The sequence below is a fragment of the Patella vulgata genome, chromosome 1 (assembly GCF_932274485.2).
Source record: "Patella vulgata chromosome 1, xgPatVulg1.2, whole genome shotgun sequence".
Classification (NCBI taxonomy): domain Eukaryota; kingdom Metazoa; phylum Mollusca; class Gastropoda; family Patellidae; genus Patella; species Patella vulgata.
Window position 1 is genome coordinate 82,586,306 of NC_065879.2, and position 17,640 is coordinate 82,603,945.

At 35.9% G+C, this 17,640-nt stretch overlaps 1 protein-coding gene across 1 annotated transcript; it reads right to left on the bottom strand.

The window, feature by feature from the left end:
- Positions 1-410: 410 nt before the first annotated feature.
- LOC126824916 (hairy/enhancer-of-split related with YRPW motif protein 1) lies at positions 411-12,146 on the bottom strand. The gene is made up of 5 exons (XM_050554363.2): positions 11,949-12,146; positions 9,387-9,438; positions 9,004-9,087; positions 4,139-4,211; positions 411-3,258 (listed from the first exon to the last, which is right to left on the bottom strand). The coding sequence occupies exons 1-5, from the start codon at positions 12,017-12,019 to the stop codon at positions 2,606-2,608; spliced, it is 933 nt and encodes a 310-aa protein (XP_050410320.1). The 5' UTR covers positions 12,020-12,146; the 3' UTR covers positions 411-2,605.
- Positions 12,147-17,640: the final 5,494 nt, after the last annotated feature.

A 17,640-nucleotide genomic window follows, 5' to 3' on the forward strand; every position in this document is an offset into this window, starting at 1 on the left:
TTTATTTTATTTTTTTTAACAATTTGCTTGCGCGTAGATTTCTTTACCAGTGGGAGAAAACAAGAAGACTCGGAGAACCCACGAGGTTGGACAGGGGACTCGACTCCTTGTCACGTACCAGCGTTAAACCACCACTCCACCCCATCCCCTCAAAATGAAATGAAATGGGGTTTAATGTCCTACTGTTCTTCTTCTATACTGGGCTAATGAAGGCGGGCATACACCATACAGTGTGCTATGAGGGAAATTTTGCCCGGGCAGTGGCACTATTGCCTACTCTTATATCGAACTTTCTCGGCCAATGCAGGACTCGAACAGGCTCTTACCCACTTAGCCACGTGACCCCCCCCCCCTTCAAGATGAAATATACAACAAAAAGCTGATCTTTATTTTAACAATATGTGATTTTTATTTTTTATACATTTTTTCAATGTTTTAAACAGATTTTCAATAAAAATTGACGACAAAAATAAATAGATCGAACACAAAACACACTTATACTTAAATAAAATACAATTTCAACAAAAACAAATCAAAACTTAATTTTACTGGTTTAAAACCAAATGTCGTTGATTGATATTAGGAATGAAGAAGTAAGCTTCGTCGATTAAATTCATGTCTAAGCAAGGTGTATCCACCATTTTGTCGATTAAATTCATATCTAACCATGGTGTATCCGCCATTTTTCCTAACCAGTAGCCGTGAAATATAGACTGCAGTGGTCTATTTCTGGTTTTCAAGAAGCTTATTTAGGAAGAGTATACAGGCAAGAATTAAAAATGAAAGGCAATTGTACTTTTCAGAGAACTTTATAAAATTTAGAAGGATGTTACCCATTTTTTAAATGGCTAAAATGATCTATGTAGAAGATGCAATGTGTCTACTTCCGGTGTTCAAGAACATAAGGAAGCGTATACAACAATCAAGTTAAAAACGACGATATCCGTACGTGTCATATGAATATATTTTCTAAATTTTAAGGTGTGTTACCCTTTTATAAGAGGCGAAATGTTAAATTTTGAAGACGCAACGCATCTATTCCAGGTGTTTTAAACACAAAAATCAAACAATCAATTTAAAGAGAAAGATAATTGATTTATTTAATACATTTTAAATTGTGTTCCCAATTTTAAATAGCCGAAATGTTAAATAAAAGGGATACATTGCCTCTACATTCGGTGTTTTAAACAGAGAAAATGGTAAGAACATTATTTAGGAAATATAAATCATAGCCTTTATTTATTTTAGCTTAATTAACGAATCTAACAAAATGTTAATATTGCACAAAAACAAACTGAACAGAAAATGAAACAAATCATGTAAATGAAGCACTTGACAGTAAAATAAATAAAACGCATAAATAAATTAATTAATAAATAAATAAATAAATTCATAAAATATTGCATAGATTTAATTGGGTTTTGTTATAACAACAATTATGTATAACACAAGCATCCATTTGAAGTATATAGAAAATTTCTAAAATATAAGCATACATTTAAAAGGTGTAAGAAAATATTTTCGTTGTAATTTTTTTTTATATAATTACAAAGTGTTATAAAACTATAGAAGTGAAATGGAAGCGTTTATCTTAAGGGAATATACTTTTAAAAAGGCACAAGGTAAGTAACTACTTGTTTATTAACATTTTATTAACGCTGCTGGTCGTCGTATAAAGGACTTGGGGGGAATGGGGAATTCCCTTGAAATCTACAACCATGATCCTAAAGCCAAGCTCACAACACGCCGTACGTGCTACTACGGGCAGTCTACGCGGGAAATTTGGGCAAACCGCACCGTGCGTGAGACTTACGCGTCAATTGGGTGGGTTCGGCACCGTAGAAGATCGCAGACTGGCCGTAGAGACTTTTGGTCCTGCACATGCAACATTTTCACCAAATCGGACTACCCGTGAGTGTGAAAACTGTCCGTAGTTGCCCGTATGGCGGGTTGTGACGTAGGATTAATGTGGGAAAACTTAGATATTGTCCGAATAATGCAGATAACAATCAACAGCTTAAATATTTTGTAAAGTTGTAGAGTTTTAAAAAAAATTATTATTATTATTACTATCGTTGTTGTTGAAATGATAGAAGACATTAATACAGGCTATCAGAATAGTTAAGGCTTAGTTTGTGACAAGGCTAATATACCGTTCTGGTGGTCTATTATACAAATACAACGAATTCGTCGTTAAACTGGCCACGGGTCGACAAATGGCCATCTCACAATCTTTAAATAGTTCTTGGTTCAAGATTGATAATAGAAGTCTATGAGATGTTATTCCGATCTTGGCATAAATTCATCATCGGAAATCAGCACTAAACACATTGTCAAATAGGCGTGGATATTATACACATACAATAACGATGACGTCATTTTGAGTCCATTCCTCTCTATAATACAGTAGGTATATTGCGTAGCTTCGGCCACACAATGGAGCCGAGGCTGAAGTCACGTGATAAATAAATATAAATCTTATTTACAACCGTTTAAGTTCTTTAAGACACGAATGTAACTAAGGCATTATGCCTGACGACGGCAATCGGAAACCATTGTGTTTATCAGCAGAAAGACTTAAAATGTACTTTTAATAACAGAGTTATTAGTAGGCGAATTCCGCACCCCACGGTCTGTATGGTTTCACTCCGTTATGGTTTCCGGCTGTTGTGGTGGAAGGATTATAAATAGGTGGCATGTTCTGGGCCATGACAGAGTTAGCTGTGAGAGAGACGGGAAACTGGGAATGTAGTTGTGGGAAGGAAGACAGAAGGGGTGGCGAGATCTGTGAAACTTGTGACGCACTTCCGTTCATTGAAGACACGTGAGATCCGGAAGACTGGAGACGCATGTGTGAATGTAACGAGGAATCGGATTGGTTAAGTCTGGTATCTACGAACGAAGCTGTTGAAGGCACTCCGGTTTGGGGTTGTGACGTCATAACGTGTTCTTGTTGAGATGTATGCTGGGATTGTAAAACACCACCCATTGGCGGGATTGCCGAACCACTATACTGTGAATTATATCCTCCATAAGACATGGGCGGCCAGCTTGAATTTGGCATTGCCGCTTTGGCTGCTTCTCGCTGTGCCGAATAACACTGTAGATGACTCAATAATCGCATACGGAGAGGGTCTTGTATATCCAGTCCCTCGACGGCAACCAGGTATCGGGCTACTTCGGCAGCGCATTCTCTGTATCCAACACTTCTGTAATCTGTAGCCAGTGCGTGGGGATCAAAGTTGTATGAATTAATGCCTGAAAATAACAAAAACAACAAAATGATTAAATACATTAAGTATGAGGTTACCGGAGCCAAATATAGAGAGAGGGCCTTGCAAACTATTGTCTCAATAAAATTGTGGTTTGCTAACAAAATGGTTTTTGGTCTAATCTTAAAGCTACACAATTGAAGATTCTTACATGGTTCCGCAGTACGCCAGACTCGTTCCATTATTACTATTCAAAAAGCTCAGCATCAAAAATAACAATTTTACTTTCGAAACCCAAACAAGAACAACAGAATCAAAGAAATCAATTCGACTTCAAACTCAAACAATAACATTATATACAATAATAGACTGGTGAACCAAATCCTTAGGCTAATAATATTTTATTATCCAGACAGAAAGATTGACGCATTGGAACGTTTACTCATCTTTAACTTGACAAACAAACGGCTTTCGATTTTCAACCGTTCTCATGACTTCACGATCAAAAAAATAATTTGGCAAAATAATGGTCCAAATTTTGTTCTCACACCGGTCGATGATTGCATCGATAATTCACGTTAATCCTGCCTAATATACTTCACGTGATATCTACATAGGACGGACAAGTGGGAACGGGGTTCTGTCGCGGTTTTCGCAGGCCGAAATTATAGCCCCGTGTTATCCAGACCCCGTGTTAATGTCGTTAAAGAATGGAAGTGGACGTTCAACCTGGATAACTAAGACTAGCCACAGCAGACGACAGGTTGCGTTAGGCTGATAAGGGTGTAAATATCGGAGATGGTTGCTAACTCTCTGAGTCCACAACAACCTGTTTGATTCAATTCCAAAGTCAACAAAGTGAACCGAGTGGTTAAACACCTTTCGTTCAAAGCTAAGTGTTAGTCTATCATTTATTTTTCCCATACCTTTTTGATGCAGCATTTTCAAATGATCCACCGCCATCTGTAGTATCTCTGCCTTTTCTAATTTGGCTGACCCCTGCGAAACAAAAGAAGAATAATAAATAATTGTTTGGAAATGTTTCATAGTAATAAAGTTTTATTAAATGCTGAAGTACAATTTGGCAGACCCCTGCGAAACAGTAAAATAGTAACAAATAATTCGTTGTAAATTCATGATATCCATGAAATACTATTAAATGTAGCAGTAGAATTTTAATTATAATTGGTTATATACAAAATGATGTAATTTATAAAGAACATTCTATTTTCCACCCTATATAAATTAATATTCTGAATGTTCAGCGCTATAGAAAACGATTATTATTATTATTATTATATACGTTCTTAAGAAGGACCAAGGGTTTAACGCCCACTCAACACAAACTAGGTCATTTCAGGACTAGCATAGGTTCAATTTTATTTCAATAATTCGCTTGCGCGCAGGGTCTTTAACAGTGGGAAGAAACAGGAGGACCCGGAGAAAACTCAGTAGGTTGAACTGGCGACCCTACTCCTTGTCACGTACAAGCAAGCAACCGTAACCATGACAGATTTTCCGATCCAACACGCATGAACATACCAAATGTTATAATAGTTTTTCCGACCGGTTAGCAGAGAGTTGAGTTGGTTCCTCTTCTATCCCTACATTTACGGTGTTTCATTCTGAACCTAGCTAAATCCGAAATAACGTAACGATTAGCCGTATATAATCGATTACATGGGGATGAAAGGGATTTGAACACGGAATGACACAGATGACGGCGTGTTGTATGAACTTCTCGACCTGTGAGATAACATACATGTATATAGACTATCGAGTCACTTTAACAAGTCGAAGGGAAAATAAAAACAAGTGAATGTTTCAACATGAGCTATTAGTCTACGTCAGTCAATAGCAGAAATCAACAGAAGAGAATAAGAGTCATGTTTGACAAAAACACATTCCTTTATATTGATCAAGTTCGGGCGGTTTACATTTGAAAATATCCACACCCGGAACTATGGAAATAAAATTGTGAATTTCAGGCGGTTTGAATTTATTCTAAGGATTGACTCTGAAATTCCAATTGAAAATATCATTATCTACCTGGTGTATTTATAACGACTTTACAAATTCGGGCGGTTTGCATTTATTCTATAGAAACACGACACAATGTATTTATATCAAGACGAAACAAATTCTTTAAAATAACGAATTACATATAAAAATGTTTACATTTGATAGAGAGATTATCGAGGACCAATAAAGTAGATAAATAAACTAAGTGTAGATGTCGTAATGTTGTTTACAAGGTATCACATTTAACACCAATATAAGCAAATACAAATACAACCAGTATAAACTGTGAAAATTTCTCACTCCGCTCGAACTTTACCTTCTTGCGGTTCTAAGTTAATAATACATGTAACTCCACCGTAGGTTTTAATCAAATAAATTTTTCAAACAGAGAAAATGGCTTTGAATCAACACAGCGATTGGCTGATACGGAAGCAAATACATACGATTAGCGCGCATGTCAATAAAAGAAAACGGTGAGCAAATGTTCGGATAGCGAAAAGTTGCGAATGGTCTATATAAGAAACTATGTTCGTTTACAGCGACATGCGACTCCGGGAACTCTATCCGAGAAATTTAATAGACTTAAGGGAAGCTAAACTGACATTTTACTTTCATTTGAAAAGCAATTAAAGTAAATATACTCAAGTTCCATTTCACACCAAGGTAGACTCAATCATTTAAAATAAAAGGCAAAAAAAGCTTTTAAAAGATCTGCACAAAATCCACACCTTTAAAAAAATATTGCAGCAAGAAATGGTTAACGTCATTTCAAACACATATAATATACCTCATTGTGACCCACCGCGGCTCCCCTACATATTATTATCTAGGATTACACGTGAATAATACAATATGTATATATAATATATTAACCCGTGCACGTATACGTGCATCTAAGGTGGTGGTGGTGGGGGGTAATGTCCTCTAGATAGACACAAACTAGGTCATTTCGGGACTAACATATGGTTCAATTGAGAGGCATTTATCAATTGGTTTACAATACCAGAATACTTCGTATGGAGGATATAATATAATCACTTTGTTTATGATACTGTAACGTTTCAACCAGATTTAAAAATTCGTTTTCAAGCAAAAATACTAAGTACAATATAGCATGTATTCTAGTATTATAAGTAAATAGTACAATATACATATTTCAACAATTCGCTTGTGCGTAGGTGTCTTTTACAAGGGTGAGGAAACCGGGGGACTTGGAGAAAACCCACGTGGCTTGACAGGCGACCATCGGTGAATAGTACAATATAGAATACTCCGTGTAAGTATACGCGTAGCTATAAGTATAAGTATTGTCCTCTAATAGCTCTTATATATACCTCTTGTATTAACATGTAATAACATATTTCTCCTACCACCAATATTTTATAATATGACCTGCGGCACGAACACAAAGTAATCTTAATAAGTTATTTCCTTTAGTTCATTTCCTTTTTTTCTTCACGGTTTACTTTTATACAAAGCTGTCGGGTTTCCTAATATCTGATTAATGCCACTAATTATTATATTAAAGTAGCACTATTCTTATTAATTTATAATAATGAAAACACTTCCACACATACTATATTAATTTATTTAAAATATATATTTCTCAAGAAAGTTTTGTGTTTCTGGATCAAATATATTTCTCATAAACGGTGATTGAACGTTGAGTAAATTCTTGAATTAAGTCCCAAAATGCTTTGTGAACTCGGGCCTGGGCTTATACATAGTGCTTGAATATATAAACGAATTAAAATAAATGTAGTTTAACGTTCAACGTTTTCTTTAAAATTAATATGAAAATTTCATAACGAATATGATTAAAAACTAATTAATGACGTTAACGTATTGGCGCTTTAACTAAACGGAGCTGTTAATATATCGCCTACTAAATCTTATGTTTATTTCTATCTGGTGTATTTGATCTAGTTTAGGTTACTCGTTAATTACTCGCGTTACATATGCAACTTAATACTTTCTATTATTCTATGGAAATTCCTAATCAAATGAAATTGTAACCGCTGAAATTTAACTACTATTTATTTATTGAGTAATTGTTCTATTTTGAAATAGTGTAGTCTTAATAACCACTTAAATCATTCTACACACAGGGATCCATCTACTTAATACTCCGAGAATAGATCTCTTACCTACATGGCCGCCATATCCAAAATTAGTAATGCGGTTCTACCCCGTTTCACTTCTGTCGTACACACAAAGATTTTATCAAATGGAAGCAGAATAAATACTAAACAAAGGCTAGAAGTATACTTAGTATTTTCGACTAAAATCGTCGGTTAAAGACGTAAAATGTCGGTCAACTAGCTTAGTGTCTGTTCTCAAACGGAGTTTACTTTAGACAGACAGCTTAAGTTTAGTATGCACTAATATGAGTTCGCAAATTGCACAATGTTGGACATCTTGAACAAATGTTCTGTTTAAATAAGGTTATTTCGGGAATAACATATGGTTAAATTTTATTTCATTACTTCGCTTGCGCGTTGGGGGGGGGGGGCGGAGGACCCGGAGAAAAACCACGAGGCTGGACAGGCGAACCTACTCCTTGTCACGTACCAAGGGGGATCGAAACCATGCCACGCGTTAACCATTATCGCCAATAACCGCCGTTTAAAGTTCATGTTCTTTAATAATACCAAATGTTTATCTTTCTATAGCGTCACCTACCGGACACAAACATTATGTCAGAATTTCCAGAATTAATTTACTGATATCCTAAAGACGAAGATAGCGAAGCCTTACAATTATCACTGAAAACATAATTATTCCATAAAATTGTGACCCGTGTATTCCCAGTTCTATTACTAAATACCATTGAAAGGATTTACTGATATCCTGAAGACGAAGAAGTGGATGCCTTACAATTATCGCCGAATAAAACACGTGTTTATTAGATAACTTGTCTACTATATTCTATAAAATCTCCCCAATGTATTCATTAACCACATCCATACAGCCGTGTGTGTAAATGTTGAACTTATTAAAGTATATTTAGTAATCATATGGATAAGATATGAGAAAGGGCAGCTCCTTGTGTCATACCACAAAATTTAAGACATTGCGAAAATACTGGGGTTTAACGTCCTACTGTTATTCACCAACCGGGATAATGAAGACGGGTATACCCCATGCCGTGTGGTTTGTGGAACATTTTGCCTGGACAGCGGCGCTACGGCCTACGTTTGATTAGAAACTAAAATGTGTTGACGTATATTTTAAATTCATTTTTAAAAGCCATGCAGTTTTTATCACCAGCGCTCTTCACTTTATTCTTTGCGTTGATGTGACATTTAATCATTACAATTCATACAGATTAAACATCTGATTATTGTCAATCAAATATTATTGGCTGTATAAAAAGGGGAGTCGCCTTTGTAATACCATAAAATAGTGGGAAATGGTAACTAATTGGTTTCAATGCCATGAATTACAGGATAGGTAATTATTTTCAACGCAATGAGTATCGATAATTAATTACAATGCTAAAAACGAGAGTAATTGTAATGATTACATTTTAACATTACCGGAAATGTCATCAATTATATTTACAATGTCATGATGGCACCAGATCTGGTTGCAAGCGCTAGCAATATGTTGTTCAAAAACACACACACAAAAATAACCAACATTGTCGATATTTATATATTTAAAATTTTAAATATTATTAAATAAAAATTGACTTGTGGGTGGAAAATACAATGTTCTTTAAATAATTGATTTTAAAAAAAAAAGTTTAAAAATTATATAGATTTACCTGTTTTTCAAAAGCAGAGGGAACTAATCGACGTAATTCGGTTAAACTGGAATTAATTCTGTCTCGTCGTCTTTTTTCAATAATCTATAAAGCAAAATAAATACTCATGATATATCAATTCGTTACGTCATCATAATATACACCATAATATTGATCAAATCATTACATCACAAAATTCAAATCATGACGTCATCAAATCAACAAAATAACTAATGGAAAATGTGACCACTGATATAATATATTAAACAATAAATATAACATTTTATACCATTAATATAGAGATGTTATTCTTAATTCCTTTGAATTATACAATAAATTCGAAATAAATAATATTTAAACAAAATAATTATATTTGAAAAAAAAACAAAACAAAAAAAAATTACCCCTCGTCTTTTCTTTCTATCTGTTACTTGACAACTCTGTCCTGAGGGCGATCTGCGAAAAGAAATATATTAACTTATAATACTTTTCTTTGTTAACGTCAAATAAAATATTCAGACACGTTGACACATAACAATTGTTAATTTACCTTTATTTCTTAACAAAACGAAGTACACCATTATTGCTATTACTATCATTATGTTATTACGGATTGTCCTCTATGAAATGAAATGGAGCTTAACTTCCTTTATGCGGTATATCTTTCTTGATACATGTATAAAAGATGAAGTTTGTTGTTGTGTTTGTTTGCTTACAATAGAAAACCAAACAGTTGATCATATAGATTTTAGATTTAACTTTTAAATTTTTTCTTACAGGGACTTTGTGTTATATATATATATGTGGTATTTTGTGCCGTATTTTATGATGATATTGACAATTTTATTAATGACTTTAGCGCTGTTATGTATGTGACAAAATGAAGATTTTTCATAAACGTAACGCCAAGACTAAGAGTTATTTCAAAGCATATGACAAATACAGATTTAACACATAAAATGCCATTTTAAAACAGAGTTGTCTTTAAGGTAAATCTGAAGAAACTAAATGACTGAATTTAACGCAGGAATGTCAGTAGATTGTTCAAGAGTAATTTACTTTTCTGATGCCCAACCCAATAGCTTCTTCTTCTACTTCTTTTTTTTTAATTTTTACGTATTTGTAGGTTAAGAAATATTCGTAATTCCCGATTTGTTTTGAAAAATGCAATTCTCTCCAAGTTCTTCTAAACGAAATGAAATGGGTTTTAGCGTCCCTCTGTTCTGCTAATTTCAGAGGCTCTGAATTTCCCGTTTCTTAACTGTTCATAATAAGTAGTCTAACTGTTGTTTTCTAGCTAATGTATTAACAAACTGTCAAATGCTTCAATGTCCAATATAAATTCTATACACATATTTAAAAAAATTACTAAGTTCTCGATATTTATTCCTATTTAATGTATAAATCAAGATGGAAAATGCTTCAATGTCCATCATAAATACACACTTTTTAACAAAATAATCCTAATATCCCGACATTTATTTTATTTACTTGGAGATGTTTCGTGTTTCATTTTCGCGGATAGTGGAATTTTAGAGCGGGTAAGGCGTGGTTCGAATTAAAAACGCGTTTAACATTTTAGCAACGTCCTCGTCGTGTCAACAAAACAAGAAGTCGCTTATATGATTATAAAATTATACATTTTGTTAAATAATGGGTCGCTGTTTTGTTAAATACATGTTTTTATATAAATAATATAATTCATTGTAGAAAGAGACCGAGGAACAGACGAGGTCTATGTTACTTCTCTAATAGCCCACAATGAATCGTAAAATGAAAAACAACCAAAAAGTGATTATGAACTTAAACTGTGCAATATAATATCAGTGAACTATTTCGTAATATACATGTCCTACTTTGGGTGCCGGATTTAACACAGGCTAAGCATGTTCCCCCAATGGTTAATAAAATATTATTTATAAAAAAATATTTTCTTAAAAAAAATATATAAAAACCCTGTCTGATTTAATGTATTATTAGGCTACCTAATTATGACAATATAGGCCACATAAATAAAATGTTAGAATTTTCCTAAGTTCTAGAAAAAAAATTTATAAACCAAAGATGTAACAAATATTAAATACTAAGCCAAAGTGATTTTTTTTAAAATATAAAGTTAACTCAGCTAAATGGCTAAAACTCTACTTTTCGTAAACAAGTGTCCAAAACTGGCTAACGGTAAACAAAAATTTGCTACTTTAATACAATTTTATGGAAACACATTTACTGAATTTATTATGCTACGTCTCGACGATGATACTTTAGTCTTTACCAGCATGTTCAATTTTTAATTGCATATCAAAGAAGTTGAACAAAAATTCTACAAAGATACATAATGTTACATTCTTGTCTTAATTAGCATTGTCAATTACTAAATGCCTATCAAAGAAATTGAACAAAAACTAATAAAAAATTTAAAAGTTTACAAAGAGACGCTATAACAGTTACGTTGATAAGTAAAAACATAGATGAGTGACGTATTATCATGGCCCATATATGTATATAAAACTTACACATTGTAATCATAATATGTAATCCTGGCCGGAATAAAATCATAATCATTAAGATGAGCAACCCATTGTTCTTTGGGTCAGGGTGATTCACAAGTCCTGCACAATATCACACAACTATAGTTACGTCATTGCGAATATTTCCAGGGACACAACAAATGCCATATTTAGTTAAAGAAATCCAGACCTGTGTCCAATGGAAGGATAAACTTAAAGTGAGATAATATTCAAGAAAGTTCTTGATATAGCAAACGCATGTCCGGTGGGCGAATGCATGCACATGTAGTTCACGAGCATGCACAATGTTACGCACGTGCGCGTCCACAAGCAAAGTCATACCATCGCACGTCAGCTCGATTTGTCCAAAGAAAAACGTAAAGTCCCGTTAAATTTGCCGGAGAGAACCGAATGGTACTATATATTTGTTGATAAGTGTAATAAGTTATTTTTACTTACCCTGCTTTTAATGAATCGTCATCAAATACATCATCACCATCGCTTTCCACATCACTGTAGCTTCGTTTCATGTTGACTTAGGTTTATACGGAAGGCACAATTTAGAAGAAGTGGATCCTAGCGGATATAGGTCCTTTCCTGACCGACGTTCTGTTATAACTAACACACGGTCGAGCAATACGTGAGATAAAAGTTCAGCCGCGTGCACGCTATGCACAGTCGCTGTGACAAGCGTCCGTTGATTGACAGGCGCGCGGCCGTTTCTCGTGCACGCTCCTGAGACACCGTTCGCCACTCACGCCTCTGATTGGCTGCATGCGTGATCCTTTCGGTAAAGTCGCCTGGTGTTATGGATAACGATATAATCGTCTGCTAAATTTTCCGTTGAACCACGTGGGGCGACATAGACATTGGGAGACCTACATCTTCAAATACGTAAGCGAATTTCCAACTTTGTTTTTGTGAAATATGTCAGTGTAGACACCTAACATTTATTTGATTAAAAACACAACAGATTTTTATTCCGTTTTTATTGATATTCTCGCGATTTGTTTATAAATTTGAAAATTAATAATTCATGGCCCGGCTAAGCAGGTGCTAGGTGATTGCGTTGAACGCGAGACTGACACGAGCTCGGCGTGGGAAGATTGTTAAGCGAGTAATTCCACCGGTCTGTCGCTCCGTCATTAAACCCATGTATTAGGCATGTCAGACTGGCATTACGCGCGCCTAGGAGGCTTTTAATCCTCTTGACAAATTAAACAGGAATGACCGCAACACGTAAACACACCCGGCCACTCATACTACCGTCGATTCGCCGATTGAAAGTAATTCTTCATTAACAATAAAGCCATAATTAGTTATGTGACGCATATTATGTTTACCAAAGTAATACTTACATTTGCCACTTTAAAAGATTGTCTTTTGTAAGAGCACTATACCCATCACGCATTTCTTTTAGACATACACGTTTGTATGTAATATTTTAGTGATAATGATGCTAATGATGGAGTATCTCCATAAATAAGGCTACAAAATATTCATATTTCGCACATTTTAAGATTATCTGTTTTAAGAGCTATATTCCGATCTTGCATTTTATGGACAATATCTAATTTTACACAGATCTACCCAAATTAATTATTTAAAGATACATTATGTAGAGAGAGAGAGGGGGGTAACATCCACCCGACACAAAACAGGTCATTTCGGGACTAACATAAGATTCAATTTCATTTCAATGATTCGCTTGCGCGTAGGGTCTTTAGCAATGGGGGGAAACCGGTGGACCCGGAGAAGTCCCACGAGGTTGGACAGGCGACCCTACTCCTTGTCACGTACAACCGGGGAACCGAAACCACGCCAGTTGACTCAATGACAGACTTTGTGATACATCGCGCACACGCTAACCATTCACCCCCCCCCCCCCCCCGATACATTATGTAAGATTTAGATAAAAGTTGACAGTTCTCACTATAATAGTTAAAATAGTAGATAATGTAAATTGAATATGTTGAAAATTGCAGTAAAATTACTTCACTCTGGAAGATAAAGAGCTGACAGTTCTCGCTATATTAGTTAAAATAATAGATAATGTAAATTGAATATGTTGAAAATTTCAGTAAAATTACTTCACTCTCAGACGTGAAATCCTCATTTCAATAACACTGTAGCCTCGATTGTCATTGTTACTGTTGTTGCGATAATAAACAACGTCTCGGTTATCCATTTTACGGTTAATCGTTGAACCGCTGTTGAACCGCCGTTAAATCTGTTGAAAATCAAGACTATATGATGGCATCGAGAGTTGATTATGGTCTAGGTAAGTTAATTAATGTCTAATTAATACTTTATATAAAGTTTAAGGCATAAAGAAAGGTATACAATAGGCAGATTTAACTCTTGGACAATGCCTGTTTAACATTTAATTAAAAACAAAAACAACTAAAATTTATATCAGAGGATTATCTTCCGTCTTAGATTCAATCGGATGAAAAGAATTTTACCCAACACTTATAGATGCGCTAGCGTGTTTATATCGTCTACGAAGGGTGCCGAATGTTACGAAACTTTCAATTCGTCATAACTTTGTAAATACTATTTAAAATTCCCCAAATCATTATTTTTTTACTTGTCTGTAATAAAATAAATGAAATGAAATAGGGTTTAACGTTCTTTTGTTCTGCTCCTACTGGGCTAATGAAGACGGGCATACACCACACAGTGTGCTATGGGGGAAGTCTTGCCCGGACAGCGTCTTACTCACTTAGCCACCGTGACTCCCTAAGAACTTAAGCACCAAACCCACAAAATATAAATATCTTGTTATATGCAATCTAAAAATTCTGAATTTCGATATGGCTCAAGAGCTTTCCATAAAAATTCGAATTTTCAAGATGTGCTAGTGAAAATAATATGCAAATTTAAAACAAGAGCTTCAGAAATAAAATGGGGTTTATCGTCCCACCTTCTTGCACCAACCGATATAATGAAGACGGAAATACGTCATTCCCAATCGGTGCAGAAAAGTGCACGATACTAGATCTTTGTACGATCTGGAAAATATCTTTCCGTGTTTATACCCACAATTCTAACCCTAACCCTTCAGAATAGTTTTACCCACAATCCACCGTTTTTACAGTTTCAATTTGTACGTTTGACATGTAATTTGTAAACCTAACCCAAATTCTTAAACCTAACCCTAACCCTAGAGAAAGATATTTTCCAGATCGTACAAATCTAGTATTGTGCCAGAAAAAAGGACGTTAAATCCTATTGCATTTCATTTGCATACGGCATGCAGCGTTTTCCCAGATCCCGGGGTTGGTCGAGGCAGTTACTTGGAATTTTGCAGCCGATTTTCCCCTTTTTAGTGATGCAAAACGGAGTATATGACAAGCGTATAGTCCTTGTGTATACCATTGCCTGAACGTTAAAGATCCCCTGACAGTTGAAAATCAAAAGTAGATCGTAGTGCCGCTGGAGTAGGGGAAATCGAAAGAACAGTAGGTCGTAGTGCCGCTTGGGTAGGGGAAATTTTCCTCATAGCATACTGCAAGGCTGTGCCAACCTTCATCAATCCGGTGTATGCAAAGTAACCATTTCATGTCATTATATTTCTCAATCAGCAGCTGTCGCCTGTACAAAACCTAGTGGGTTTTCTCCGGGCCCTCCGGTTTCCTCCCACTGCTAAAGACCCCTACGCGCAAGCGAGTTGTTGGGGTAGGATTGAACTATGTGTTAGTCTCGAAATGACCTAGTTTGTGTCGAGTGGACGTTAAACCCATCTCTCTCTCTCTCTCTCTCTCTCTCTCTCTGCAGCTATTGCATAATGATTTTGTGAAAACTGTTAAAATATATAAATAAAAGAACAAAACAGAACAAAAAATGTTGACATGTTTTCTCTTGACACCTCTGTTATGTAAAATCGACAGAAATAGAAAATTCACTAACGATTATAGTCGCTGAGATCCAATATTAGAACAAGATTAGCTCAGGTGAAAACACGTTATCAACTTTAAAGCACTTTACGACATTACAGCAATGTGTCTTAAAGCGGGTTGTGTCGTGACACAAACTATGCCATCCCTGTTAAAACTTCGATAACAAGGACATGTACTTTCTAAATCCTTCAAATTCGGAAGTAATTGACATTATATTGGATGGCGGTTATTCTCGTGTAGCCGTCACCGAGAGCGTGTGACGTTCCTTTAACATCATTAACATTGTGAGACTAAAGTTCCCACGCCTCTTTCTCGTATTCCTGTTTATTTTTAGCTATAGAGCATGAGAGCGTGATGCCGCGTTGATACGAAGAGTAGCGATTTGTAAAATATAGTGTGCCCGGTGTCGTCGCCTGATTTAATTGCGGCTAACTTGGCAAATAACCTTGTACTGGCAGACGATCTTGATTTTTCTGTGAACTGCTGAGATTTGTTCAAATTCTTTCTTCCCACTAACGGATCGCTATTGTTTTGAGAAAGAGACGAAGCAAATGATTGAATGATGGTTTTGTTAATGAGCGATCGTAAAAAAAGAAACAGTGGCGACGCTAGGATTTCCCAGTAAAAGTAGGGAGGGGTGGGTGCGTTGGGGTCCACGCCCGTAGAAATGTGATATTTGGAATATGTCCCGGACAAGAAACATAGTCAACAAAATCAGTTGCATCTTAGCGTAAAGTAGAAAGGAAGGGAGCTATGATTGAAATGTAATGCATTTTTGAAATCTGTTGGATAGGCGATGGGTTGAGTTGGGGTGGGTGGGGGTGTATCGCCATTAAAAAGGGAAACAGTAAAAAAGAACAGACAAACTAGAGGTATGAAGTAGTGCTAATTGGATTCGGGCCCATGTACTGAATATCACAAAAATACCCCTGACAAGTATTGTTAAATGCATTAAAAACTATCTGCAAGTTGGCGACATACAAACGTTTCTAAACCCAAATGGGGTGTTAACTCTCCAGTTCCTTTTGGACTCGGTAACGCCCCTGCGCCATATTGTCGCTGCAGTTGGCAATAAGTAGCGATGAGTGCTGTTCCCGAGGCAGGGTCTGACTACTCTTTCTGGAACACACGATGTCACTTCTCATTTGTTGAGTTCACAAATATTTATTTCAAATGAACAGCCTGTTAACCCGAAAAAAATATATACAAAGGCTAATATTTTCTAGATTTACAATTTGTAATTGCTAATTTATTGGCATTACTCACAGAGGTCCAGTTAGAAGCTTCCATCCCACTGTACAAACAAGGATATTGATAACCTATGTTAAATCTGATGAGTTGTATTAATTAGCTAGGGTGTTTACTTGATTCAATATTTATATATTTACGTTTCCTGGTAAATGCAACCAACAAGGAAACTACGGTTTCATTCAAAAAATGTATATATATACAGGTGCTGAAATTTATATCCATACAAAACCACTTATACTCTGGTTGATAGGTGTTAAAAATGCTGTCAAAAGCTATCAGCATTTCCGGGCCCCTCTCTCTCTCTCTCTGTTTCTCTTTCTCTCTCTCTCTCTACCCCACTCTCTCTCTCTCTCTCTCTCTCTTGTTATAAATTCAAACGGTCGTGGTCCTATCTGACCTTTAAATCTAATAATTGTAGGTGGGAAAAAAGGATTACAGATTCCACACCAAAAGAATAATGAATAGAGTTGTTTTTTACACCTTGAGTCAATAAACAAACTTGTAGATTCTAGTAGTGTAACATGTATACAACGTCCTACTGTTTTGCTCCGAATGAGCTAAGAGAAAGTTCCTATAGGAATGTTTCCTTGTCAGTGCTGTAGGACTGGGGGAGGGATCTGACATGAAAAAGCATTTAGTCTTTCGGGTGAGGTGTTAACTTGAGGTCCCGCGTAATGAACCTTTGGCAGTTAGAATTCGAAGCTCGAGTAGGCGGAAATTGTCCGCCGGGGTCACTCCGCCCCCCACCCCCACACACACCCACACACACCCACACACACAAGCACACACCGATAGTACACTGCATGGCGTATTCCCGGCTAGTACAGATAAGTAGGACGTTAAAGCCCATTTCATCTCATTTCGGGTCTTTATTATCTACAGTTAAAGGGGGTCACGATGGCTAAGTGACTACGACCTTGCTCGCTAACCTGGAGGTCGTGGGTTCGCTCCCGGTATTGGTCGAGAAGGTTCATCGGGATTTTCCGGGGTGATTTTTC